The sequence below is a fragment of the Pleurodeles waltl genome, chromosome 8 (genome assembly GCF_031143425.1).
Source record: "Pleurodeles waltl isolate 20211129_DDA chromosome 8, aPleWal1.hap1.20221129, whole genome shotgun sequence".
NCBI classification, from domain to species: Eukaryota; Metazoa; Chordata; class Amphibia; order Caudata; family Salamandridae; genus Pleurodeles; species Pleurodeles waltl.
In genome coordinates this window covers 735,879,718-735,906,741 of record NC_090447.1, presented here as the reverse complement: position 1 = coordinate 735,906,741, position 27,024 = coordinate 735,879,718, and the positions used below count along the sequence as shown (strand labels likewise).

At 40.4% G+C, this 27,024-nt stretch overlaps 1 protein-coding gene across 1 annotated transcript in view; it reads left to right on the top strand.

The window, feature by feature from the left end:
* The window catches only part of PROS1 (protein S), a 377,349-nt gene that overhangs the window by 256,918 nt on the left and 93,407 nt on the right, over window positions 1-27,024 (top strand). The window contains exons 9-10 of the mRNA XM_069204917.1: window positions 19,753-19,871; window positions 21,237-21,426. Coding sequence (XP_069061018.1) covers window positions 19,753-19,871; window positions 21,237-21,426 — 309 coding nt within the window. The remainder of the gene's footprint in view (window positions 1-19,752; window positions 19,872-21,236; window positions 21,427-27,024) is intronic.

Sequence of the window (27,024 nt, the reverse complement as noted above, 5' to 3'; positions counted from 1 at the left end):
AGCACAGACGCAAACATGCTGCAGTTGATATATGGTACGATAAGGGAATTGCAAACTGGGACACAGATAGAGAGTCGGAGAGCCCTGATGGCGCTAAGCAACTGCAGGGTACGGTGCGAAAACTAAATCTTGCATGGAAATTGAAGAAAAACTAAACACAATGGAGAATAGAACCTCTATAGTGGAGGCAGGGTTTGTGGTTTTGAAAGAGCAGGCGGAAACACACGGAGGACAACTAACTGATGTCATGTGGAATCTGGAAGATTATGAAAATCGACAGAGGAGAAATAATTTGTGATTTTTGGGTATAGAAGAAGTGATGGAGGGCAATGATATCAGAAATTACATGATTAAGCTCCTGCAGAATGCTTTTCCAGAGCTCACAAAATGGGATTGGGAGGTGGAAATTCAAAGAGTCCACAGATTTCCACTAGCTGACGAGGGGGAGAGTGTAATGCAGAATTTAAACACCCTAGGGCTATATTGATTTTTTTGGAAATTATTGGTTAAGGCAAGCTATCTTTGAAAAAGTCCGCCCGGATGCCCCACGGTGTGTTGCTAATGTCACCTTCTTCGCCCAACCAGATTACTGCCATGTTACTGTGGAGCGAAGATGGAGGCTGCGACAGCTGATTAAGCCCTTTCAGGACAGGGGAGGGGAGGCTGTTTTGCTGGCCCCAGCACGGTTGAAGATGGTGATGTAATGGGAAAATTAATATATTTACATCTGAGATTCAAGCAAAGGAATACTTGATGGAACTGAAAGTACGGAACCTGCAGAAAACAGAGTAGGGACTATAAGAACTCTAATCTGTAACAAGGGTAGGGGTAATCACTTGTGTAGGAAGCTTGGCCATCCGGGTAGGGTCTTCGGCGACACTAAGGGATACCATTATTCAGCGCTGTCAGGGCACCCATGAATATGTAATTCCAAGTGAGTAATATATCAATATGTAATGTATAATGGCATTAATCCATGGAGAGTTTCAAGCTCAATTTATTCTTCAACAGAAAAGTTCATCATAGTAACCACAGAATTGTCCTTTGACATATATATTTTACTCAGACTCTGGACGGTTCTTAATGATACTGGTTATACACGTAGATATAATTTGAGTTAAGCCCTGATGAAGTCCGTGAGAGTACTGTTCTCATAGGACGAAACACGTGTTGGCTGTGGCTGTATGTGCTACATGGATACTTACTATGATGAACTTTCTGTTGAAGAATAAATTGAGCTTGAAACTCTCCATGGTATTAATGCCATTATACATTACATATTGATATATTACTCACTTGGAATTACATATTCATGGGTGCCCTGACAGCTGTGTTTTTGTCATTGTGAGTTTCCCTGGAAACATTAGAGGAGTTAGGAAGATCCTCTTGCCAGGAGCACCATGTTAAAATTGGAAAGTTAATGCTATTATATTGACTCACTGTGAGCGCCCATATCCTATGACTTGCTTCCTATGTGCTCTCAATTTTCTTGGATACCATTATTCAGACCAGCGGTGGTGTGATTGCTCATTTGGTTGGGGGGGTTGGAGAGGGGAGTGGGGGCGCGGGGAAGCAAAGGGGGTTAGAAGGGGGAGGAGTGGGATTAAGGGTAGAGTAGAGGTGAGGGAGAAGTGGAGGGTCGGGAGGAATGGGTGTGTGGGAAGGGTGAGGTGGGAGGGGTGGAGGCGGGGGGTCTCAGGTGGGTTAAAAAATAAAAATCGGATACCTGAGAGAACGCAGGGGGTGAGGATCAACAGGAAGAGGGATGTTTTAAAGTGTGAGGTGCCAGGTGAGAAGGTTGCTATACTGGATCTTAAATACAGTCAAAGGAACAGAAAGATTTTATGTGAATATGCCGATCCCGGGAAAATTTGTTTGAGGGCACATAAATGGCGATACTTCGGATAGCATCCGTAAATATATGTGGTTAGAATAACCCTCGCAAGAGAAGGAAAGTAGCAGAAGATTTGAAAACACTTAAAGCGGATATTTATTGTCTACAAGAAACCCACATAGAATACTCTGACAAAGCTGTGTTGGATACTCTTGGGCTGCAGTTGTCGGTGTGTACTGAGCAAAATGTTAAAACAAACGGGGTAGCCATTTTAACAAGTAATACAAGATGCAAGGCTACTTGGTGTAGGGACGATCAGCTAGGGAGATGGGCTGTAATAGAGTGCCAGCTCAGTAAAAGGAGTTTTACGTTATGCTTTATATATGGTCCTGTGCTTGATAATTAGACTTTACTAGATTTTCTTTCAGTTGAATTAGCTGAGTGACCAGCCCCTTATATTATGTGCGGTGATCTGAATTTCAATGGCTCACGGAATGGATTACAAAATGTAATTGATGTTATTAATAAAAGCTACTTTGGGCGTAAACCTAGAGTATGTCAGGCTATTCGTAATTTTCAAAAGGAAGTCGGAGTGTTAGATGCATGGCCAATATTGAAGGGGCCGGATCGGGGTATACGTATTTTTCAGCTCTACACAGGAAATTGGCCTGGTTAGATTTTGTTTTTATCTCACCTGAATTATTAGAGGAAGCAGAAATGAACCTATACCCACGGTTTATGTCAGATCATGATCTTCTACTGTTGGAGATTAAGAGAGTGGGTATTAAGAGTTACAGGAAGTGCTGGACATCCGAGAGAGGTTTGCTGAATAATTCAGTATATTTGCAGCATATGAAAATATGGCTGAGGGAGTTCTTAGAATTCAACAGAGGATCTGCCCCAGGTGAAATTGTGTGGGATACAATGAAAGCTGGAATAAGGGGGGAAACGCTTAGTTTTAGTATAAGACGACAGAAACACGTAGCACATCAGATCCAATAATTATTTACAAGGCCTTGGGAGGCAGAAAAACAATTTATTACGGTGGTCGAAGGTGGCATGGATGTTAAAGATGCTCTACAGCAGATAGCGATAGCTAAAATGTTTATTGATAATAGATCGGCGGAAAGCACAGCGGAAAAATATTTGGCAAGATGGAAGAAGTGTTATGAATATTGTGAGAAAGTGGGTCGTTTATTGGTGGTACGCGCTTGCCAGAAGGTTGCCTTTGGTTTAATCTTGGAGGTTAAAGGCAGGGTAAGCTAGCTACAAACCCTGACCAAACTAGGGAAGCCTTTTGGGAGTATTATGCGGAATTATATAAAGCCACCCCTGCAGGTGAAGAACAGACTGGATGCTGTTTGTTAAGTGAGGTGGAGTGTGGCAGGATTACTCCTGAAGAATAGAAGGAATTAGGAAAGGAGGTTACAATGGAGGAATTAGAAGAGGCGGTGCGAGGGCTACCTAGTGGGAAAGCTGTAGGGACTGATGGAATCCCGCAGGAATTATATAAGCATCTTAAGACAGTGCTGATGCCGATGATGTTAGAACTGTTCATTCAAGTGCAGCAAGGGTGTGATCCTCCTCCGTCCTGGGCTACCGCCAATATAATAGTGTCCTTGAAGAGGGTCAAAGATCCCCTTAGCTTAACTGCGTACAGACCTATTACACTTATTAATAGTGATGCGAAGATCTATTCCAAAATGTTTGCGACACGTTTGTGTGCTTGTATTCGTAAATTAGTTACGCAGAACCAACATGGGTTTGTTCAAGGGAGGGAGACAACTGACCATATCAGAAGAGTCATCACTTAGTTCTAAGCGACCCATGTTGCGAAGAACCCATGGCAATGGTTCTGCTTGATGCCACAAAAGCATTCAACAGGGTTAATTGGAAATATATGTTGGAAACATTAGGGGCTTATGGATTGGGAAGCAGTTTTACTACCACAATTAAAGCTTTATATAAGCACCCAAGCACTCAAATTCAAATGCTGGGCAGCCAGTCAAAAGATATACAAATTGAACGTCGTACAAGACAAGGATGCCCGTGTTCACATTTGTTATTTGCACTGTATGTAGATCCATTCTTACGACAATTAGAAAAGAATACAGCAATTCTGCTAGTTACCCGCAATGGTTGGGCCACCAACATTTTTGCGTATGCTGATGATGTTGCTGTTACAGCTAATCCAGATTTGGCTCTCAAAGAAATTGAAAAAGTTGCATATAGTTTCGGGATGGTATCTGGTTACTTACTAAACAAAGATAAAACTCAGATAGTGGTTAATGAGTATGGTAAGACAACCGATATCCGAAGGGTAGACAACGCAGTCTATTTAGGGATTGACATTAGATCTAATGTGGAGCAGGTAATACAGATCAATTTATTGCCAATTTAAAAAAAAAATAAAAAAAAAAAAATAAATACAATTATAGCAGATGGAATAATCTACATATGTAAATTATGGGGTGATGTAGTATAGTTAAGATGATGTTTCTCCCCAAGGTCCTTTACAAATTCCAGTCAATCCCGTTGGTGTTTGGGAAATCCTGGTTTAATATGATGGATCAACTCGTGATGAGGTTTATTTGGTCGTACTGCAAGATTAGGAGAGCTAGTAGATATATGACTTTACCAAGGGAGAAGGTGAGATGGTCTCTGCCAAATTTTAAATTATATCAGCTGGCAGCAGCGCTACAGTTTATGCGTCCTCTGTTTAATGGCAGAGGATCCTTGAGAGGGGAAGGGTATGTCCTGGATATTTATGAACTGCTAATTGGACACTTGGCTAGTGGCGTGCTGCTGACATTAATGGAACCCAGCTATTATAAGAAAGTGTGATTTAAGGTATTAAATGCTGCTTTCAAATGCTGGGATCCTTGGTGGAAGAAAATAGGATTAGGTAGATTTGATGGCTACACTTTGATCGCAAATAAACCTTCCCTCCCCGAGATATTTAGGGATAGCTATATGGCAAAATGGAACCGACAGGGAGTTCAAAAGCTAGGAGATTTTGTTTGTAGGATCTATGATAGGCACGTTTGAGAACTTGAGGGAGAAATTTGGTTTGAAGCAAAGGGATTTCTTTAAATATTTACAAGTGAGGGATTTTATGCATAAGAAAACCGGGTGGACAACAGGGTTTACAAAATGCCCTTGGATAGAGATGATGGCAACTGGCGCAAGGATATCTACACATTTAGTATATGCTAGATTGAATGAAGAGCAGCCGGATGATCTGGAGAAGCACTGTAAGAAGTGGGAGGCCAGATTAAATATCAGAGATGCAGAATTTTACGAATATCTAGAACTGGGGTGCAGCATTATGATCTCTGCAGCACTCCAGGCACAATACTGTAAAACAACTTTTGATTTATATTTTACCCTAGAGAAAATAGCTAAGTGGGGTAGGACAGAGGGGATACATTGTCCGAGATGTCAGCTACTTGGTGGAGATCTAACCCATATGTTTGCTACATGTATCAAGTTAAAAACTTTGAGAAGGGATATCAGGCAATTTCTAAAAGAAGTAGTTAAACTAGATGTGGAATTAACTCCTGAGATTCTAATATTAGGTGTATCTGATGAAGTTGGGCCTCAGATCTCTAGGTTTGTTTTGGTCTTTGTTTCGCCTCTGCGTGGTTGGATCAGCAACCTCCAGTATTCCAATTTTGGCCAGAATGGCTCCTCACTGTATATCAGCTCGAGCGCTCATTGTACCAACGGAAGGGGAGGGAAGTGAGACGGAAGAGACAAATCATCTGGGGAGTACTGGGTGAATGGATCAGATCTAAACAGCTGTCAGTATGGAATAAAACAGTTACTGAGAATAAAAGTGTATGATTTTGGACAAATATGTATATTGCAATTCATTTCATGTATTTATTTTCTTAGGTTACAATTTGGCAAGGGTCGACGTATATCCTTCAGTTATGGTGTGGTGTTACACCATTGTAAGATTGTTTTTTTATTTCCTGGGGGGTGTAATTGATGTAATTATTGTAATGAATTTGTCTCTCAGCTATACAATAAAAATATAAACAAAAAATAAAGAAAATGTACGCAACTGATTTGTCCGCAGAGTTTAAACTGCACATTTATCTAAAATTTATGGCTTTGGATTTACCAAAGTTGGCATCCATTCTCAAGGTTAAATGGAGATACATTTGAGCTTTTCAGTTTTATAGCTTCAAAGGGATTGACCTATGTGTTGTGAATAACAGTACTCACTTTGTGATTTGTAATAAAGTGTTTCTTTATATACCATTTTCAAGTAACTGTGATAGATCAATAACAGTCAAACACAGGGGAGTTGTGACTATATAGCAGACAAAACTTCCTAAAACAAATAGCAGAAACTGTAGTGTTGCAGCAGTCATAGAAATGGTCGCTACACTGCCATCGTTTCATCAGTACTATAGAGAAATTGGAGGAGACATAACACTTAGAAGGAAGTGACAAGTCACAACTAATGACTCTAGTTGTAGACTAACCTATTGACTTTCTATTTTTTTTAAATCCATCGTCTAATACTCAAGGCTGAAATAGGATAGTAAACGAGCAAAAAATACCAATCCGCTACTAGAACTAGCAAAAGCTAAACCTAAGGCTTTCTCTCAAAATATCTTTTGTGATTTTAATTGTTTGTTGTTTTGCAGTTTAAGTTGTTCAAAAAGGATTGTGAAGCAGTTTACTTGGTTTTCAAGCAGCGCTGTAGAAGTACTATGGTTATCCTTTAGTGACGCTCTGCTTTTCATTATTACCAGCTGTGAAAATCAAACCATAAATCTTAATTACTGTATATGCTATGATTCGAGCAACAGTATAATTAAGTGTAAGCAAACCACTACGAATAAACGTTTTGTCAAGAAGAACTAGTTGGCTAGTTCACAAAATCTTTTATATACTAAAGTGTCCTTACTGAGAATATTTGCCTTTCTCGGATTTCTATAATAACATTTCCACCATTATTTTCAAATCGTTACAAAAACGACAAGTTTTTGACTAGTGAATGAATAAATTAATAAAAACATATTTGACATATTTCCTTTTGTGGAGTCTAGCCCCATCTTATGCCCAGACGCACCAAAACCCATTACATAACACTAAAAAGCTCCTTGCAAGAAGTTTCACGGAACTGTTGACTGATGAAGCAGTAATAAATTATGCAGAATACCTTCCAGGATGGCTGCCATGTGTATAATCAGTTAACGAGTAGTGCAGAAGCAACAACACTGAGGTTTGAGTGCTCACAAAAGCACATTGAAATAGATGCTTCTGAAAATAAAGCAACTTCTTAGGTCCCGGTACAGACAGCTTAAACTTTCTGTACCCAGACCTATTTTCCAGTAGATAATGTCTACTGAGATTGTGCTTTAGGTCAGCCCATTGCTAATGCTTGGACAGATTTGTTGGCAGTCTCAGTTGTCTCCACTTGACTGAATGGTGCGCCTCCCTTTTCAAGTGTTTGTTCCACCCAAGAGCATTTCAGTCTTACAGTGTTCTGATTGTGCCTTTCCATTACCGACATTGTGTGCATTTAGTTAAGTAGTTTTTCTCTCAATTGAAGCACTCTGTGGGAGTGCATGTATTGTATTCTCTTTCTCTCTCCCATTGCCTTGTTTCCCCCTTTACTTTCCCCTGCGACCCCTCGCTATCCAATGTTGCATTGCCTCCCCTCAGTTTCTGTTGCTTCCACTACCACTCCATTCCTAGACTGCTGGTGTGGATGTGTGGTCACTCACGATGGCTATCTAACCCACAACAAGCATTGGTAAAGCTAGGAGATTTCACTGCTGAGACCGGTTGGTTTTTACAATGCTTCTTTTGGTCCCACATCCACCAGGCAATACTATCAACAAGTAGCTGATCTGGTAGTTACTAAGGCAGCACAATGGCCCAACTCACAAGCTCTGATGAATGTGTTGTGAAGGAGCAAACCTATGTGTAAGTGCCATCACCTAATTTGCTAACAAATGGAGGAGTTTGATTCTTCTGCTTCCTCTGAGAAACATTACTTCATAAACCGCAATATGTTAACAGCTGTGCTCCCTTCACATGACCTCCTGTAGCAGCAGCTTATTGATTTGTGCACTGTCCTCTGCAACTCCTGTGACTGAAGGACCATGAACAAAGCCCCCTACATTAGTCAAGGAAGATTATGTTAAGACTAGGAATTACTCAAGAAAAAACCTGGTTTGTTCAGGGTCCCAAATAATGTAAACTATTGCAAAACCCTGAGTCACCACCTGACATTTTCTGGCAATTTGACAACCACAGAGGAGGAGAACTTTGTTTTGAATTACCAGAAACCTAAACCTGTGGGCCTTTGTTTTTGCAGGGCCGTCCAGTACATCCATAGGTGTGAATCGAAGGTGATAGAGGGTCCAACTTTTCTGCAAATTTTACTAAGTGTTAACATTTGAAACAGTTTGGGTTATTCCCAGAAGTGGACACCATAATATTGGATCGCGCTACCCAACACTTCATTACCTCAAGAGCAGCCCCATCAGAACTGATTGATTGCAAGGTGGTTGAGCAGTGAAAAGTTTGTTAATCTTTTGCTTTGAATTTTGAGGTTCCTTCCAGGTAATCCCCCTATTCTCTCCCATCCCTTCTTAAACATGTCCAGGCGTCAGAAGAACAAATGTGAAAGGTATAGGACAGTTATGTGACACAAAGAATGATGGACGGAGTGCTGAAACTTTTCAAACCCTCACCCCCAGTCACAGATCTGGGTTAAATCCATTGTTCTTTTTCTCACCATGCCAACTCAGTTTGGACCCAGCCATATGCAAATCAATGTTGACCCTGCTCCCCATGGGACCAGTCCAGCCCGAACACAATCAAACCCTCCCAGTCCGTTTGCTACTGTGGCAGACTACTTCCATGACAAAATAGCAGAAATCTACAGCAAATTTACCCCTGAAACCAACAGTCTCGACCACTTCCTAACTCTGACCGATGAAACCCACAGCCACCTGATCACCAACTGGAAGCCACTAACAACTCGGGAAACATCAGCCATCGTGAGCGCAACACACTCTGAATCACCCAGTGACCCATGCCCACACTACATCTTCAACCTGGGACAGAGAAAGCTCAGCAGTGCCCTCACCCCCCTCCTCAATGCCTCCATCCCCACTGCCACGATCCCTGAAACCTGGAAGTACACGGAAGTAAAACCGCTCCTGAATAAAACGTCCTCCGGGCAAAGGGAAATCAAGAACTACTTCCTGATATTGCTGCTACCCTTCCCTGCCGAAGTCCTAGAAAGAGCCATCAACAGACAGCTCTCTGAATGCCTAGAAAAACATAATCTCCTGGATGCCTTTCAAGCAGGTTTTCATGCTGACCACAGCACTGAGACCGCCTTGATCGCCACAACGTACATCAAAATGTTCCTCGACTGCAGAGAAAAAGTATCTAATCCTTCTCGACCTTTCAGCGGCTTTCGACACCATATTCCACCACATCCTCATAACCATGCGGTGTTCCCCAGGAATACTCACTCAGACCCACCCTCTTCAACACCTACATGACACCTCTGGCAGACACCTCTGACAGACATCGTCCGCAGCCACAGACTCAACATCATCTCAATGACAGACAACTCATCTTGTCACTCTCCTAAGACCATGCCACCCAGAGAGCCAACTTCTGCAATGCCATAAGCAATGTAGCCGAATGGATGAGAACCAACTACCTGAAACTGAACACGAACAAGACAGAAGTGATTATTTTTTGAAACCACACATCCTCCTGGGATGGCCCTCTAGGACAACCCTCTACCCGAACCTAGACATGATCTTCAAACGCTAACTCACCTTCAAGCAACAGATAAACACAGTTGTCACCTCCTGTTATCTCCTCTTCCGCATGCTACAAAAGATTTTCTGATGGATTCCCATTGACACCGAAGAACAATAATCCAAGCCCTAATCACCAGCAGACTTGACTACGTAAACGCACTTTATGTCAGAACCACCACCCAACTCTTCAACCGCCTCCAAACTATGCAGAACTATGCAGCAAGACTCATACTAGATCTTCTGAAAAGCACAAGCATCACCCACACCTCAGGAGCCTACACTGGCTGCCAGTGCATAAGAGATGTCAAGTAAAGGTCCTGACCATCTCCTTCAAAGCTCTCCACATCATCAGACTCAAACACATTAACCACTGGCTGACCTTCCACCAATCCGCCAGAAAACTCTGATCCACCTCCCTTGCACACATTCACCAGAGTCACTGCGGAGGCCACTCCTTCTCGTACCTTGTCACCAAAGCTTGGAATTACCTTCCCCTCCACCTTCAAATCACACCTGCTCTTCAAGTGAGAGGCCATCAGTACACAGCGTCACACCTCAGTGGCTAGATACCGCTTGGTGTGATAAGCCACACACTCAAATTCTGATCGATTAACTGGCTGCTACAGAAGTGGTATTTGCTGAAGGCAGTCATAAATGCATTTGCTCCTGGAATATGAATTCTTGTCGGCAAAGCTTGATACTGAAGTTATTAACTTCTGCTGCGATAATATGTGTTGCCCAACACAATTGCTCAGCAAGGAAATCATTTAACATCTTAAAATGATGTTTTCCATAAGACCTTCCTCACAGAGGAGGATTCATTTTCAACCAGGCAATCTTTTCACCCTCAGAGTGCAGCTCAATGTTGGTCCAGTCACAGTAGGCTTCCTGGCGGGGGTAGACCTTATGGCAGAAGACCCGGTTTCAGAATCCTCCTTCAACTACTAAGGAAAGACAAGGGCAGACTGAACCTTTCAATTGAAGGAATTTGTCAATCATTCTTCTGCATTTAAAATTTTCTATCTCTGATCACTTTTACCTGGGCATTATAACTAAGATTATCAGCTAGAACTCCATTCTCTTCCGTTAACATCAGGATGCTTTGACTCTCTTATCCTATTTTGCGTGATAATGCAAGAGACTAATTGTCAATGAGTTTTGCTCCTGTAAGAGAAGAATGCAGTAATGGATTTACTATGGGAATAATGTCTCCGGGTGTGGTAGTGGAACAATCATCACACAGTTTAAAACTCTGCCTGGTATTGGCTATATGTGAACTCAGAATGATACTTCTGCTATTGGCGAACCTATTACACTGGACAAATGCACAAGCTGCACAGTTAGCTAATCTGTGATCAAGGTGACAATGCCAGAGAAACTTGTGGATTTCTTCAGCTACATAGATTTATGCTCGACCTCAAAAACATTCTGTCTTCTGACCTGAAGTTCTTCATAGGTTCCTTCCAAATAGACTAAGGGAGGTTTTTTCTGCCACTCGGTAACACATAATTTCTGATGGAGGACTCCTCTACCACAAGAGACTTGTAGAGGAAATGGTGACATACACTCAGATGGTTCAGCTCCATTGCATAACATCTCTAATTTATGTTTTGTTTTGGAAGAGCTTGAGGTTCCTGCATTGTTATGCATAGAGGTGCCTTATTATCCCTGTTGCTCCTCATACTTAGGTTGCAAATATGGATATAACACAGAGGACTTGGTTATCACTATGGGGTGTAAGTTAGTACATGTGCAGTGGTGCTTGGGAGAAGTGAACCACTTGTTGTAAATGATCAGGTTTTGTGTGGTATACTCCTATTTTGTTTCCCTGAGAGTTTTTGTTGACTGTAGAACTCTGTGTACTTTATCCCTGCTAACCAGTATGAAAATGCCTGTGCTTCTTTCAACATTGTGCAATTTACATAACCTTGATTGGCATCTTTAACCTACCTATAAGTCCCTATTATATGGCCCAATGTGTACTTAGGTCCTGTAATTTAAATGTGAACTGCAGTGCAAACATGATGGCAGGCCTACAGTCTGTTGCGTGGCTGTGTAGTTTTAAACTGCAAATTTACCTTGTCCAAAACAACCCCTTTTGAAAAGTCTAAACCTTTCTTTTAAATATTAAGCCATCCTAAGTAGGACTTATTGCCCATAAGGCAGATTTAAAAGAAGGACATGTACAACTTTAATATTACACATGATACTTGCTGTGCCCAGGAACTTGTTTAACTTCAAAGAGGCCTACCCTGGCAGAGGCAAATGTTAGCTGACAGCTGGGTAGAGCCCTTCTTTGTCCCTCAGTCAGGCAGGTGCCAGCCCCAGTGGGAGAGGAATGCCCCCAGATCTGGTTTAGAGTGACCGCAGAAGAGAGCTTGATAGTTTCTATGGCCATGTGTTCTAGCGTGGGCATAGGAGTTCTAAACAGCAGAAGAAAGGTTCTGTCATCTTGGATTTTAGCAAGGAGGGGCACTGTGGAATTGTTTACAGTAGGACACACTGGAAAAGTTGTGAAAGTGGTTAGGGTTACTCCTGGGAACTTTTACCCTTTTGACTAGTGAGTTTCCCCTACCCACAGCCTAGTGCTAGGCACATAGGTGACATCACCAGTACCTTCCTAGGAACACTTTCTAAACCTGTGGAAAACAAAGTAGTAGACTGGACCTGCTGTCTGTGACCCAAGAAGAATCTAAAAGACTGGGCCTGCTGTCCCTTTGTACACAGGAAAAAGCAGTGGATTCCAAGAATCATATGGCTGGCGTCCTTTTCAAACTACATGGACATAACAAGCTATAAAAAGCCTTTTCCTGCAACTGCCCAGTTAACCAGTTCCAACTGAACTGGACCAGCTCATCAGTTCCAACTGAACTGGGTCATCCTGCTGGCTGCTACAGGAGTGTGTCTTGACCCCCAAGTGCTGTCCACAAGGTCCTCGACCCTTGGCTAGTGTCAAGGTGTACTTCTCCTTACAGCTCCTGTGATATGGGGCTTAGAAACTTTTTGGTTTCAAGAACCTCCAGAGGACTGGGGCCAACTTGCCAAGCTGATCTGCTGAAGTTGACTTTCCACTGGGCCAAAGATTCAGATTTCTTCCACTTGGACCTTTCCCTTTGCAGCAAATTTGATTAAGTGGACCCTTGTAGAGACAGAAGGCTCTACGCTCTTTTGATGACATTAAAGATATAGTTATCAAGGAAGCGGACAAAGGTGGAAACATTGTCATCATGAATCGCAAGGACTATGTGGGTGAATAGATAGACAACTTCAGGATCAGAAAGCCTATTGTAAGCTCTCTAAGCCCTATAGGCAGAGTTACCAGAGATGTAGAGACCAAACTGAGTTTCTGGAGGGACAGAGGTCTACTAACAGATTCTGAATACAAGTATCTCTTCAATCCCACGCCCATGTTCCCTTGCATTTACATTCTCCCCAAAGTCCACAAAACAGCACCCTTTCCCCCAGGCAGACCGATAATATCTGGGATTAATTCACCCACGGAAAAACTTTCTGAATTCATTGATCTTTATTTACAACCGTTTGTTTGTAACTTACCGTCATATATCAAAGACACCACACATCTTCTCAGCCTCATTGCGGACAATGAATGGACGGAGGGTCACTTTCTAGCCACACTGGATGTTACCTCTTTGTACATATGCATACCCAAAAAAGAAGGCATGGCTGCTATCCAGTATTTTTTGGATAAAAGAGAAGCAACATTTCTGACACATTTTAACATGCTGATGGATTTGATGAATTTGGTCATCGACAACAATGTCTACCTGCACAAGGGGACATGGTACAGACAAAAACGGGGTTGCGATGGGGGCGAAATTTTTGACGTCCTTCGCTAACCTATACATGGGGTATTACGAACACCATCACTTGTGGACCAATGGTCCACCAGAACTTACGCAACACATCCTTTACTGGGGTCGGTACATCGACGATGTACATCTTTTCTGGTCAGGAGATCACGTCTCTTTAGAGCTGTTTACCAAGTACCTAAATGTCAACAAATACAACATACACTTCACTAGTTGTGCTAGCTTAGTGAGTGTGGACTTTTTAGACTTGACACTATATACTGAAGGTAACCATATTTGCTCAAAGTTATTCAGAAAAACAACAGCATCGAATTCAATCTTACATGCCAGCAGTGCACATCCACATTCTCAAATTCAAGCTATTCCTTATGGGGAAGCCGTGAGGATCAGACGCAATTGCCAGAAAGACCTGGAATTCTTTAAACAGCTGGAATCATTAGAGCACCGCTTTCTTAACAGAGGGTATCCTAGTAAACTGTTAAGTAATACACGTGAAAGGATTCTCAAGATCGATAGAGCATCTCTTTTTCAGAAGAAACCATGCAAAAAGGTTGATACAAAGAGGGCCCCAGCATTCATAACTACATACACTTGTGCCAGTGCAGAAGTTTTCAAGATTCTCAATAACAACTGGCACATTTTATTATCTGACAAAACCCTTAAACAAGGTCTTAGAAATAGACCAGACATGATCCACCGCAGGGACCGCACGTTGAGGGATAAACTGTGTCATAGTTATCTACTGATGGTCACCAATGATAGTTGGCTTCCCGCACCACCCTCGGGTTTCTACAAATGCGGCCATTGCAATGTGTGCAGTAATGCCTTGGACAAAACAAAAAACTTTTGCTTCAACACTAAAACCACATACACGATTAAACAATTCATGAATTGTAACACTAAGTTCACTGTTTACTGTATCATTTGCATATGTAAAAAGATCTATGTCGGCAGCACAATCAGACCATTCAGGGAAAGACTGCAAGAACATATCCGGGCGATTAAAAACAATAACAGTGATTACCCCTTTGCAGTCCATTATAACCTGGCACACCCTTTACATGAGAAACCAGACATACAAACTCATGGCATTGCCACTTTGGGCAAGTGTCCGAGGGGGGGGCAACAAAACTCTCCTCCTGAGGCAACTTGAGAGCAGATGGATTGTGAGATTGCGTAGAGTGGAAGAAGGGCTCAATTCCGATAAAGACCTACATGTATTCCTGTAGATTACCAACCTTGTGCTAACATACCGAATTTGGAATTTTCAATTGTGTACTGTGGTTCTACTTGTATTATTTGTAATCGGTCTACAAGGCTGCTGACTTCTAACATGTCACATCACCACAGTAGGTTTATTGCATCTTGTAGCTTCATGTTGCCCTTTACTATAAGTTTATACACATGTGGTGCTTTAGCAATCATACGATTATTTTGTTTTAATCCACATGTTCTTTGTAACCCTGTTCAAATGTCCATGTGCTGATATGTTATTATTCCTTCTCTTCAATAATAATTTGTGAATGTGGTTGAATTGCACGTATTCACCTTATTCTCCATGGTGGCTCATTTCTTTCTCTTCTCCTCTTGATGTCATTTAATTACACATATGCATGTTACGGTTTATATACGTGAGCGTATACACATTCACTGATTTCTTGTTTTCTTTGTGATTACTTTCGTTTTCCTTGTCAAGATGGCGGACTCTACCGCCTTAGAGCTCATAGTCCACTGTTTATTTCTGGTTCCGGTCGCTTTCGGTATTTAAATCCCAGTAACGGGTTGGCGCTCGCTTCAGATGCAACGCGATCCTAGTGCTAGGCACATAGCTTTTGCCCATTCTTTTTTTACTAACTTTTTTGACGGTGACACACGCTTGCAATAATAGCAGTCGCAGTCATTACGAATACCTCCTTTCCCAATGAGACTTGCTTAATAAATTACTGAGCGCGTGCTGCCTTTACGTCTTTTTCTCTCTGGCAGACGCGCTACTCATGTCTAAGTTTCCCCTGATGCGACTTCCATCGGGTAACGATGTTTAATAGCTGTATGGTAACATATTAGCCTGCCACCAATTTTTATTAATACTTAGCTTCTGAACGTGTAGAGTCCATGAAATATGGACACGGCGGTCTTCTAGTGTTCTATTTTTGGCCCCCATTTTCTTTCCTCCCTTTTTGAGTGTCTCTTATTACCCCCATTATTAATATGGTTGGGGGCTACATTACACGCATAACGTCAGCAGACCAATGTCAGTAATAAACTAGGTCACTGCCCCTTGGATAATACGCACAATTGCCAAGTGAATCTCTTTCATTAATCAGCTGTTAAAATACATGCTGCAATTTGGTCCTCTTTTTCCTTTTTACTGTTCATCGTTGCCTTGCTGGCTCATTTTTCTGATTGCTGGCTCATCATTTTCCTCTACTTTCACAGACGTATCATGGTCTCTGGACTCCCATTTGACTCATGCTACACTTTGCACACTTGTCCCATATCCTTGAGAATTGGAATCTCTTAGTATATACAATACCTCTATATTGTTAAAGGTATGTTCAATTTTTTCTCTCCTTTCCTCTTATCTTTGCATGTCTTTATACACATATGAGTTGCTTTCTTAAACACCATGTGGATGATTTTCTTTATTTTTAGAGCACCCAATACAATATCTCTTTGTTGGCTGTATGATATTCTTATGGCTTCCTTTTCTGGGATATCCCTTGTTATACTTCTTATTGATATTCACCATCTCTGCCTGCTGACACCATAGGTCTATCTTTTAAGTGTTTTTCTATACACACAGGGAGCAGAAGGGGATTTCTCCCTCTGCTTTTATGGTAGTTCTATGAATAAACCACTCATCTTTGGCACTTGGTCTCTCTTTTCTACTTATTAACAAAAGGTTTGATTCACGGTTTACACCACAACTCAGTCTGTCAATAATCCGTTGACAATTTCTGTTATTTACACATTCCATTTGTATATGTTTACAGCCTTGAAAAAGTCAAGTGTGACGAAACACGTGTCGGCTGTTTTCTCTCAACCATGAAAATTGCATTGGCCTTTAAACCACTTACCTAGTGTATTTCATTGGATCAGGTTACCAACTTTCCTGTCACAGCACTAAGGAATAAATGGCTTGCACTATGACCCTGAGATGTGCCGTGGTTTTCTTCATTTCGTATATGGACTGTGACCTTGTATAGGAAACAACCCTCACACCCTGTGGCTGGGTGTCTTACCACTGGAGCACTCTTCTTCATAAATAATGACTTTTCCATCATAAACTTTAATTATTGATTGCAGCAGACATATTGGAAGTGCGCACCATTCTTACACAGCCACAATTGTTGATATCTCTGTTGTTGATACACCTTGTAGAGACTGTGGGGGTTATTCTAACTTTGGAGGAGTGTTAATCCGTCCCAAAAGTGACGGTAAAGTGACGGATATACCACCAGCCGTATTACGAGTTCCATAGGATATAATGGACTCGTGTTAACCTCCTCCAAAGTTAGAATAACCCCCTGTATCTGGCCTTGTGGAGCCCTCTTAGGCTCGCCTTTTCCTTAAGGATACGGGGCATCCCAGTTACCTCGGAACCGGGGTATAAAGATTAATAAAGACACAAGTGGTCCCTCTGGTGGAAGTGCAGCCTTGACTTCCACTGCAACAGGCACACAACCTTCAATAGATAGATTTCCTTAGGTTTACAAGTTTATTTAGTAATGCACAAAGAAATTATTTTATTTCATATGAAAGCTTCATTTATAGTTCAGACAGTCAATCATAAATAAGGTGCTCCTAACAGTGTGATGGCACGGTGCAAGTGAAAAAGTGAATATAAAGTGTGCAAGTGCTATACAAGATGCAAATATATACATGTGACTGATAAGGATAACAGGATGTAACAAACAACACTCTGTATAGGTGTGTTGAAATCTTAAATTAAATTAAATACAGTCTACTTTACTAGTTGTCAATGTTTCGACCAATAACGGAATCATTTAGATAAGAGTCATCATCAGGACAAGAATATGTAGAGGAGACACCCAAGAATTGTGGCAAGAAGTCCTACAATCAGGATTTTGTTAACTATTCTTTATTAAATCATCATCATACTTGCTTCTGATTCAGCAAGCCACTGAGGCAAGGGTCCCATGCAATCAAAGTATCCGTGTAGGACAGATCGATGCGCAAAATGATCAGACAATCTGTTGTGCTATGGAACTCCCACTACAAAGTATTACAGGCGAAGAACCACCCACATGATTTCAGTGAAAAGAAAATAAAGGACAAAAAGAATTCGGAAAAAGCAACATCTGGGCAAAAATGGAGCTAACCAAAGTTGTCAAACAGTAAGTAATGGAGAAAGTGTCAGTAATTCAGAAGCTCATTTAAAAGGCTACTCATGGGTCAGGTAAAATTCTAAGTTTACTCCCAGCAGGCATTAGGAACGTGAGGGGCAAGGGCAAAGAGATCTTTACCTCTCAAAGTCTAATGAAAATCTCCTGAGAGTCTGAATGGTGACTGTCCAAAATCCAGCTGGGGAACGGTAAAAAAGTCCAAAGTGAAAGATGATTTGTCTATTAATTACACCACATGTATCCGAAAGTTTAATTGTCCAATCATAGCACATCATGCGACAGGCATGTGCAGCATCAGGATAGATTCTCATTTCAGTCATGGGAAGGAATCCATCTTTGCTCTCTTGTACCACTTTGCAACAATTTGAAATGTTCATGTTCTCAGTCTCTTAGTGTTCCAAATTCAAGGTTAGTTTTTCATCCTCTCTATGAATAAGACAATAGGATATCTATTTCCATACTAACATTTTATGGGAATGACATCTTTAAAGGAATTACACATCTGCAAAAGAAAACAACTTTCTTTAGGTTTCTGAAAGTCTGAGGCCTAGCTACTCAATAAGGCTAACTAAAGCAGAACATAATTAAAATGGCACACTTTATTCTCATTAAGTAAAGCTCTTTGTCAATATTCATGTTACAGTAGATTGTAAAGTGTAACAACTTAATACATTTCAGTAGATATAATGGGGAACTACAATTTTCAACATTAGTATATGACATTCAAAACACGTATTAGGAAATTAATTATTGTTTCAGCGGAAACTAATTCTTAACAGTGTGAGGAAACATAGGGAATTAAAATAAAGTATTATACATAGATTTAAATAGCTATACCACATCACATTATATCACTAATTGACATTGAATGCACCTTAATATAGGCTTTCAGTGCACCACTTCACAGTTAAGTTATTAGGGTTTTACACATTGTAATGCAAAACTTGTGATGTGTAGGTCATCATTGTGACACAAATGATAACAGACAAATTCCAGCTGCACCAGTTGCATGGCCTAGGACATGGAAGATGGACATTATTTTTCCAAGTTTTCTTACATCCTTTCCTTCTGCCCTTCTCCACAATTCCTGTTTCCATAGATTGATCTCCTTCACAATAGTGCTTGGTAACCTCCATGCCTTTCTGCCATTCAGAATTTTCCCATGCACCTTTCACCAGGTAAAACCTTGTGATATGTGCATAGATAAAAGTGCCCAGCATTTGGGGAAAGAAAGCTGATTGCATTTATGTTGATTACCCGTAAGTAACCAAGCTATTTTTCCATCCCTTGATTGTACTTATGGCTGCTGTAAAATCACACATCTTAACTGTTTTCCAAAGGTTTATGAGCAGTCCCTACTGGGAAATATTCTCACACCCGGACTCCGTGACTAAAGGTCTGTGATTTCAGAGCAGAGATTCTAAGTACTTACATTTGCACGTGACACGTAAATTTCTCCGTACGCTTCAGCCTGCATTGATTACGGTAGCCAGTTTTTAAATTTGAGGTGATTAAGAACATCTTAAGTTATTTCACAGTATTATATTTTCACCTGAAGATTAAATCTCCTTATTTGTATGACTGGTGTTTGATATTGTATTATGATCTACATATTAGTGAATACTGTTCTATGATTTCACAGGTAGTCTGAAAAATAATACTGAAAACAAATTCAAATAGGAGCAAGTTGATTCTACACCACACCCTGCATTAATGTGCAGTTTTTCTTTGGACATAATTAGTTGTTCTTGAACTAGGTGGTTTTAATCCTGAAACATACAGTCTTCGTCAAGTGGTCAATTTTACATATGAAAATAGAGTTTAAAAAAACGTGTTCAGTATGCAGCATGGAAGTAATGCAACTAGGTTATCCCACATTTAATTTCAGTCTGCCTTTTTCCTTTCAGCCAGTTTCCGTATGTGTCCCATTGAACCTTGAGAAGAACTATGAGCTGCTCTACCTTTCAGAGCAGTTTATTGGGATTCCAGTTGTGTACCTACGGTTTAGATTGCCAGAAGTGACAAAGTAAGTTTCATGTTTCATTTTTAATTGTGATATGGGAAATGTATGTTTCACTATCTTTACCACTTGTGTATGGAAAAAGTAAGGCACTTGTTGCCTGGTGATAATGGTCAATTGAGAAACCAGTGCTGGTCATCCAAGGAACCACGAGGTGCTAAATAGAGGAAGGGAACCGTTCCTCATAATAGACTGTAGGGGATTGATTTATAGGAAAGGGTAAAGTGTAACTGAAACCCCTTTGTCCCTTAACCAGTCAGTGCCATGCATTGATCAACTATACTAGAAAATAACTAGCCACTATGTTGTTTGTGATGCAGATAGTAACCAAGGTTTGTTGTTTTTGTTTTAGCATAAAGGATAGTACAATTTCACATTTTGGTCATTTGTCTGATTTCAGTACTTCTGTTTGGCTCCTCAGGGGGCCACCAGAGCCAACCACTCAAGGTGAGAGATGGCTGATAGTATTAGTTTTACCCCCTGAGTTGAGAGCAGGAGAATCAAAAAGATCCCATAGGTTCGTTTTGGAGTTTCCATTGACAGGATTTCCCTGAAGGACCAACCTGGCCCAGGAAAGCAATATTAGTGTTCTAACACAATGACTAGTTTTAAATTAATTGAACTTTCAGCCCCAGGAAAAGAAATAGAACTAGCCTGCTTTTAATTTTGATCAACTTCCCAGCTACACAACCATTCCCTCAGCCAGACTATGCTTATCTGCCATTTGCTGCAATTGTAACAGAACTCAGAAATATAATTGTAGAGACTGTGATTCAATCTTAACTAAGAGATCAGATAATTTGTGGACTTATTGCAACCTTCTTTGTATTGTTGGATTTATATTTTCCACCTCTCCCAGCACTGTCTCAGCTATAAAGTAAAGGCATTGCTACTCACCAACAGTGGAGGGTGCTGCTGAGGGTGTGTTAGGAGTCACATATCCAGTTTCACAAAGAGGAGTAGAGTGTTGAGTGAGAAGTACCATTAAGCAAATGGCAACTTATTATTAACCAGGCTGATTGCAGAAGCCCAACATGGCTTCATTTCCAGACCTAAAAACTCATCCACATTACGAAGGAGTTGCTGGCTGCATTTGCCCAAGACAGTAGCAGAGTTAATGGGTGATGTGTCATAGAAACATACAAAAAACGTTTCCTAGGGTTTGAAGATACAGAGAAACCACATCACAGTTAAAAGATGAAGACCAGAAAGACTGGAACTTTACTGCAGGGAAGGGTGAATTGCCAACGGTGGAAATTCCTAGAATCAGATTAAATATGAATACAAATGTATATTTTAGAATTGTGTCCCCACAGCTACACGCTTGATACTTTTAATGACATTTCTTAATATGCCCTTTTCATCTTTCAGATTTTCAGCAGAATTTGATTTCCGGACCTATGACACAGAAGGTGTGATATTATATGCAGAATCTCCTGATAGCACTTCTTGGTTCTTGCTGGCAATTCGTGATGGGAAAATCGAAATACAGTTCAAGAATGAACTTGGCCTAAAAGTCACAAGTGGTGGCAAAGCAATTAACGATGGTCTGTGGCATATAGTAAGAACATGTTTTAAATATATATAATTTCCAAATGTACACACGATTAAAAGATCTAGACATTCTAGACAGGTTGTGTTTTGTTTGACTTTTTCATTATGCTTAGACATGATTGGGCATGTGTTGTAGATAATATGAACAAAGGCAGGAAATAGATGTATGTCTTCACATTGGTACCACTGATTTTGTGGAACTGGTTGGTAATACATGAATCTCAATCTCCCTGAGGACTTGGAGGACTAAGTCTACTAGGGAAGCATGGCTGCACAATGGATGTATATCTAGATTTAACGAAGATGAAAGAGAGGCTGTACTGGCCCTGCTGCATTTTATATATACATGGCTAACATATTGTATTGAAACATGCTTTAGACTGCAGTTCATTTAAAGGCAGTAGCCATGTATCTTATGTTTTCAAAATCTTAGAGCCTTTCTGGCTGAATATGCTCATGATCAGTGATTTTCTTCGCTCCTAATCCAGCAGCATTGTAGAAAGATATTGTGAAGAAATGTTGTAGTTGTGCCTCTCTCCAACTGAGACTATCAGTGGCCAAAGAAATTAACTTCAGCAAAATGATGTGTTGTCAGAAACCAAGAACTGGCAGCATAATTGTAAGAGAAAGTTGAAAGGTGCAACTGCTGTGGTTAGTGCATGCCAATGCTCATGCACCGCCAGCAGAGTTCATGTCTGCTCCATGCACCTTAAACTATAGAGTTTTCAAGGGATCTGCTCTCTCACCCCCATTAGCTAACATTTATATAACCCTTCTTGCCTCTGTGAACGCAGTCCATGGTTAATAGTTTCAAATTATATGCTTTGCATGAGCAGGCACCAACACCTGACATACAGTGCTTTCCTGCATTAAATAAGACACCTTATGTCTCTCAATGATCTGTCTCAACACAAGCAACTTTGAGATATTGCTCTGTGGTACAAATCAGAATTCTTTAGGCTTTCTTTGGGTGATTGACTGAGTGCTGTCTGTAAGAATCCAGGAATCATATTTGACTTCTCTCCTTCAAATCTTAGATAACAGCTGCACATAAAATAGCTCATCATTTTGTTCCAGCTTACAAAGACTGTACTAGATTTTATTCTATTTATTCAAGCTGGTCCCAGAGTTTGTAAATACTCTGAAAATCAGTACAGGGTTGGGACCAGATTATTTGAAGGATTATTTCCAATTCCAGGCTCATACCAAAGCCTTAGGATTGACAAAGAAAATTGCAAATGGAAAAGCACTACATGTGTCAGGTGCTCGTCCAGTGTGGCTGGAGTTAAGATCAGGGACATGCTGCCTACTTATCGTTGACAAATTACTGATTTTAATTGCCATAAGAAGGAATTGAAAGCACACCTATCACACTCGGTAATTGATGTAGTATATGTATTCATTTACCCTGACTGCATTTCAGTAATCTTGAAATGTATTTTTTAGTACTACATCACACTCGAAATAAGCACTTGCCTGAAAGCCAAGATAGCCCTGTTATACATAGTACGATAATATGTAATTGCTTCCCTCCAGAAACACTGTCTTGTACATAAGAACAATCTTGTTGATGGGGACAAAAGAACAATATTGTGGATGAGAACAAATGTACACTAATATGGATAGGGACGTAGGAACAATATTGTGGGTGGGGACAGAAGTACAATACTGTGACTGGGTAGGATTATGAAACATTGTTAGATTAGTGACATCAGAGTGTTTCATAAACATGGATGTTTTTGAGGAGGGCTACATTTGGTCTGGGAGGAGAAGTGGGCTCTATCATGCTAAGAAGTGAGTTACATTGTTCCACAATTTCCAAAGCGAGAAAGTGGATTTTTTTGGAGGTCCTCTGATCTCGTGGAGTGGAAGTAACTCCATATTGAAGACTGAGGGAAAAGGAATCCATACTGGCACCCTTAAGGCCACTCTTGTTAAGGATGAGGTAACTAATGAATATTCATATATTTTGAATGTTGGATTTGCGTAGAAAATGTATTAAAATAGAGAAAAATAATGCACGCATTTGAAGGTGCACCCATCAAAGTGCCCGCCAGTGTTCACGAAGTGTACTTATTAATGGCTTAATAATATAAAATATTGAGCTTATGTTTGATAAATGTAGTAATATGACATATTAAAGGTTATGTATTAGCTTAATTAATTGTAGGCCTTAACTTAGCGAGGTCTTGACCTACTTGCAAAGCCTAATGTCAAGCTGCTTTTCTTAGGCAAGTAATAAAATGGATGCTTAGAGAATTAAATTGTGATTTTCCACTGTGCTGACCATGTGCTCGTAGCTGAAGTTCTGACTGGAGCATAAGCTACAACAATATTGATACCTGACGAGCCGAATGACGAGAGTGGGAGAAGAGGCGCCAATCATCGACATATGGACCATGTAGTAGTAGAACTGTCGATTTGAAGTTTTAGTTTCATTGGACTAAAGTGTGAACATGTGATCCCCTGACCAATTAGTATGGGGAAATAGTTTTAGGAAATCTTCCTTAGCCAGACTGCACAGAGAGAAGAGAGGCCATTAGCTATATTCATTCAAACTGCTTAGAGAGACTTTGCTTTTCTGAACTTTGATGCTGATCCCTGATGTATTGCTGACCGAACTAATGCCCTGTTGACGAAGACTGTCACAGCTTGCCGAACCATTTTGAAGACAGATATACAATGACTTTACTGATGGATAGGTCTATTTGCTTTTGTTTCTAGGTACCAACCACTATTTTGATAGAGCCATAGTTAGATGTTTTTCCAAATCTGAGTTGACTAAATTGTTTTGCATGAAGCCCAAACATGGCATTCTAATCTGGTGTTAGTTAGGGTTCTCACTGATGAAGTTCGCTATATGTAATAACAGTTGATGTCTTTTCTTTGCTGAATCTAAATGTATGTAATATCGTTTGCACAGTTATACTTGCTATTGATTTGTACTGTAACATTATAATGTGTAGTGGCACAAGCTTTGATTAGGATGCGATTCCTTTGCCGCTTTAAACAGCAAGTATTGTTTCTGTATGTTTATCATTTGATATTGAGACTAAGTTACGTGGCATTAGCTTTGCTAATATAGGAAAATAAATATTGTAACTTTTACACAAAGGCGTGGTTATTCGTGACTGCAAGGTCATGCATGATGTGTGGAAATTACTGACTCCTATTGATATTATTGATTGTTAATGTTATTGATTAGTATTGGTATGGGATGTATGATTGGAAAAACTCAAAGCGCAGTCAAAAGGTCCATCGGCCTATTCACGTCTCCCTTGTAAGTTTACTTAATAAGGCCTGATGCGCTATCACTCTTCACAATGCAGCAGGTCTCATTCAGGGCCTGAAAAAATATGAAGACATCACCCTCGTCATAATGGAACTCCATAAGCTCCCCGTGCCATCTTCAACACCACCTTTATCATTTATGAAGCTTTGATGACCAGAACTACTGCTTATCATGCAGACAAGCTCACCGTCTCTGGTGAATCACGGCACACCAGCAGCCAGGGCATCATCCAACTGAAGACTAAGAAGTGTAGAAAAAAAGAAAATAAGAAAGCAGGCATTTACCTTCCATGCACTCAGAATCTGGAACAACATCCCTGTATCCCTCAGGACTGTCCCAGCTCTGCTCCAATTTAGGAAATAGTTGAAGCCCCACGTCTTAAAGGACCACTACATCATATGCATTAACCACCTACAACCTTGCTACTTCTCCTGACAGTCATTCATGTTATGCTTTTCTTTAACCTTTTACGTTGCTCCACTGTCTCTTGGGTAGGTTTGCGCTAAACTTGCTTATAAAGAATTGATAAATTTGGAACTGACAAGGGATTGTGATGGCTGACTACGACGGCTGTATAATCGTGATTCCACCTTATTCCCTTTCTCTCTCCACCACCCTATATTTTGTATCTCTTTATCTAACTGTTGAGGGTTCTTTTTCATCCCTGCTTTGTTTCTTTGTCACTGTTTTTCCATCTTTATCTTCCCCTTCTTTTTTCTTTGCTGCCTTTTTCCCTCTTGTTTTGTTCAAAGCCCGATAAACAAAAATAATAAGTCCTGGTCTCTAAAAACAAATGCCGGTGCCATTATCTGCAACCACCAACACAAGTTTAACACTAACTACCCGCTTTGTCTCTGTATTCGCCAATTATTGAAATAACTATAAGGGAGTTAATCACACACCTCGTTCCTTCTTTTCTACATTTTGCTCAATGAGTGAGGATGCATGGTTTGGAGGCTGTGTCTTTTGAGATGGAAATTTAGATAGGCACAAGAAACGTTTAAAAAAAAAAAAGTTAGGGTTTTTTGCTTGAAGACTAACAAAATCTGTGTTCTTCCATGACACAGTTAACATTTGACACACCATTTAAATCCTGCAAGGTTTGTACCAACGTAGAACCTACTAGTTAGTGCTCTTCATTTACTTAAAGCATGTAGCAATTTCATCACAGAGCTGCAAAGAGTCTTTTGAAAAATGACACTGTCCCCTTGTCCCAAAAGCTGAGAAAATTTTCATATATAATTTAAGAGCTCTTGAACGTTCAACAGTAAACTCTCATCATCACAAGTTAGGAACCAATACAATTTGACAGACCCGTCAAATCATTGTATTGCAATTTTAATTCACATAGTTAAAAAAAAAAAAACATAAATAATTTACCTTTTCTCTGTATTGGTTTAAGACATCAAACATCACGTAACCTTTAAACAAATAAATTCCATTTGATTGGAAAACGCTAATTGGGACTGTGAAGTGAAGTCACTTCTACAGATACTATAGACTTGGAGGGTGGAGGTGTGCTTATTTTTTACCTAGAAATGAAATGTAAACGGCACAGATTAACATAACATATGCCTATGCAGTTCTGCTGCTTTTGCCAAAAAATACGTTCTGAACCAGAGCTTAAAATGAGCCAGTGGTGGCGCAATGTTTGGAGGACCAGCACTTACTTTTCCTCATCAGACTTTGACTAGGAACAATGGAGAGAAATAGTCAAAAAGAGGAAAAGAAGAGAAAGAAAAATACGTGAAAACTGTATAAAGGAAGAAAGCGGGGAGAAGTGTGAAATAAAGGAGTGGGGAGTGTGTGGTGTTGGAAGAAAGAATCATGAAGCGGAATCGAGGCTGTACAGCTTTGGAATTCGGAAATCTTGACATTTGTCCGTGCCGCTGCGGGCTTCTGAGGAATTCTCTGGGCACCAGCACTTCTTACTTCACAAATTAAGCACCGTTCTGAACCATGACAATTCCTGTTTTGTGTCTGTTTTCAAATGAGCACTTGATGAGTAATAATTATAAACCTATCCCAATACTGCTTCATACTAAGAGCCCAACCCCTTAAGCACTAACTGGTCATAAGTCAAATGTATCAGAGACGTAGGGAGACCGTTTGCAATGTAGTAATAATTTGTAAGCACTGAACACCAAACCTATTGCTTTACCCTGAGGGATGTATATACATAAACTCTTTGATATCAGATAAAATATTATCCTCCATATTCAGAGGCCAAGAAACTTTTTAAAAGTCATGAATTTATTTTTATTTTTAAATTTCATGTAGGACCTGCCTTCATTAATGTATCCTGTGTTGATT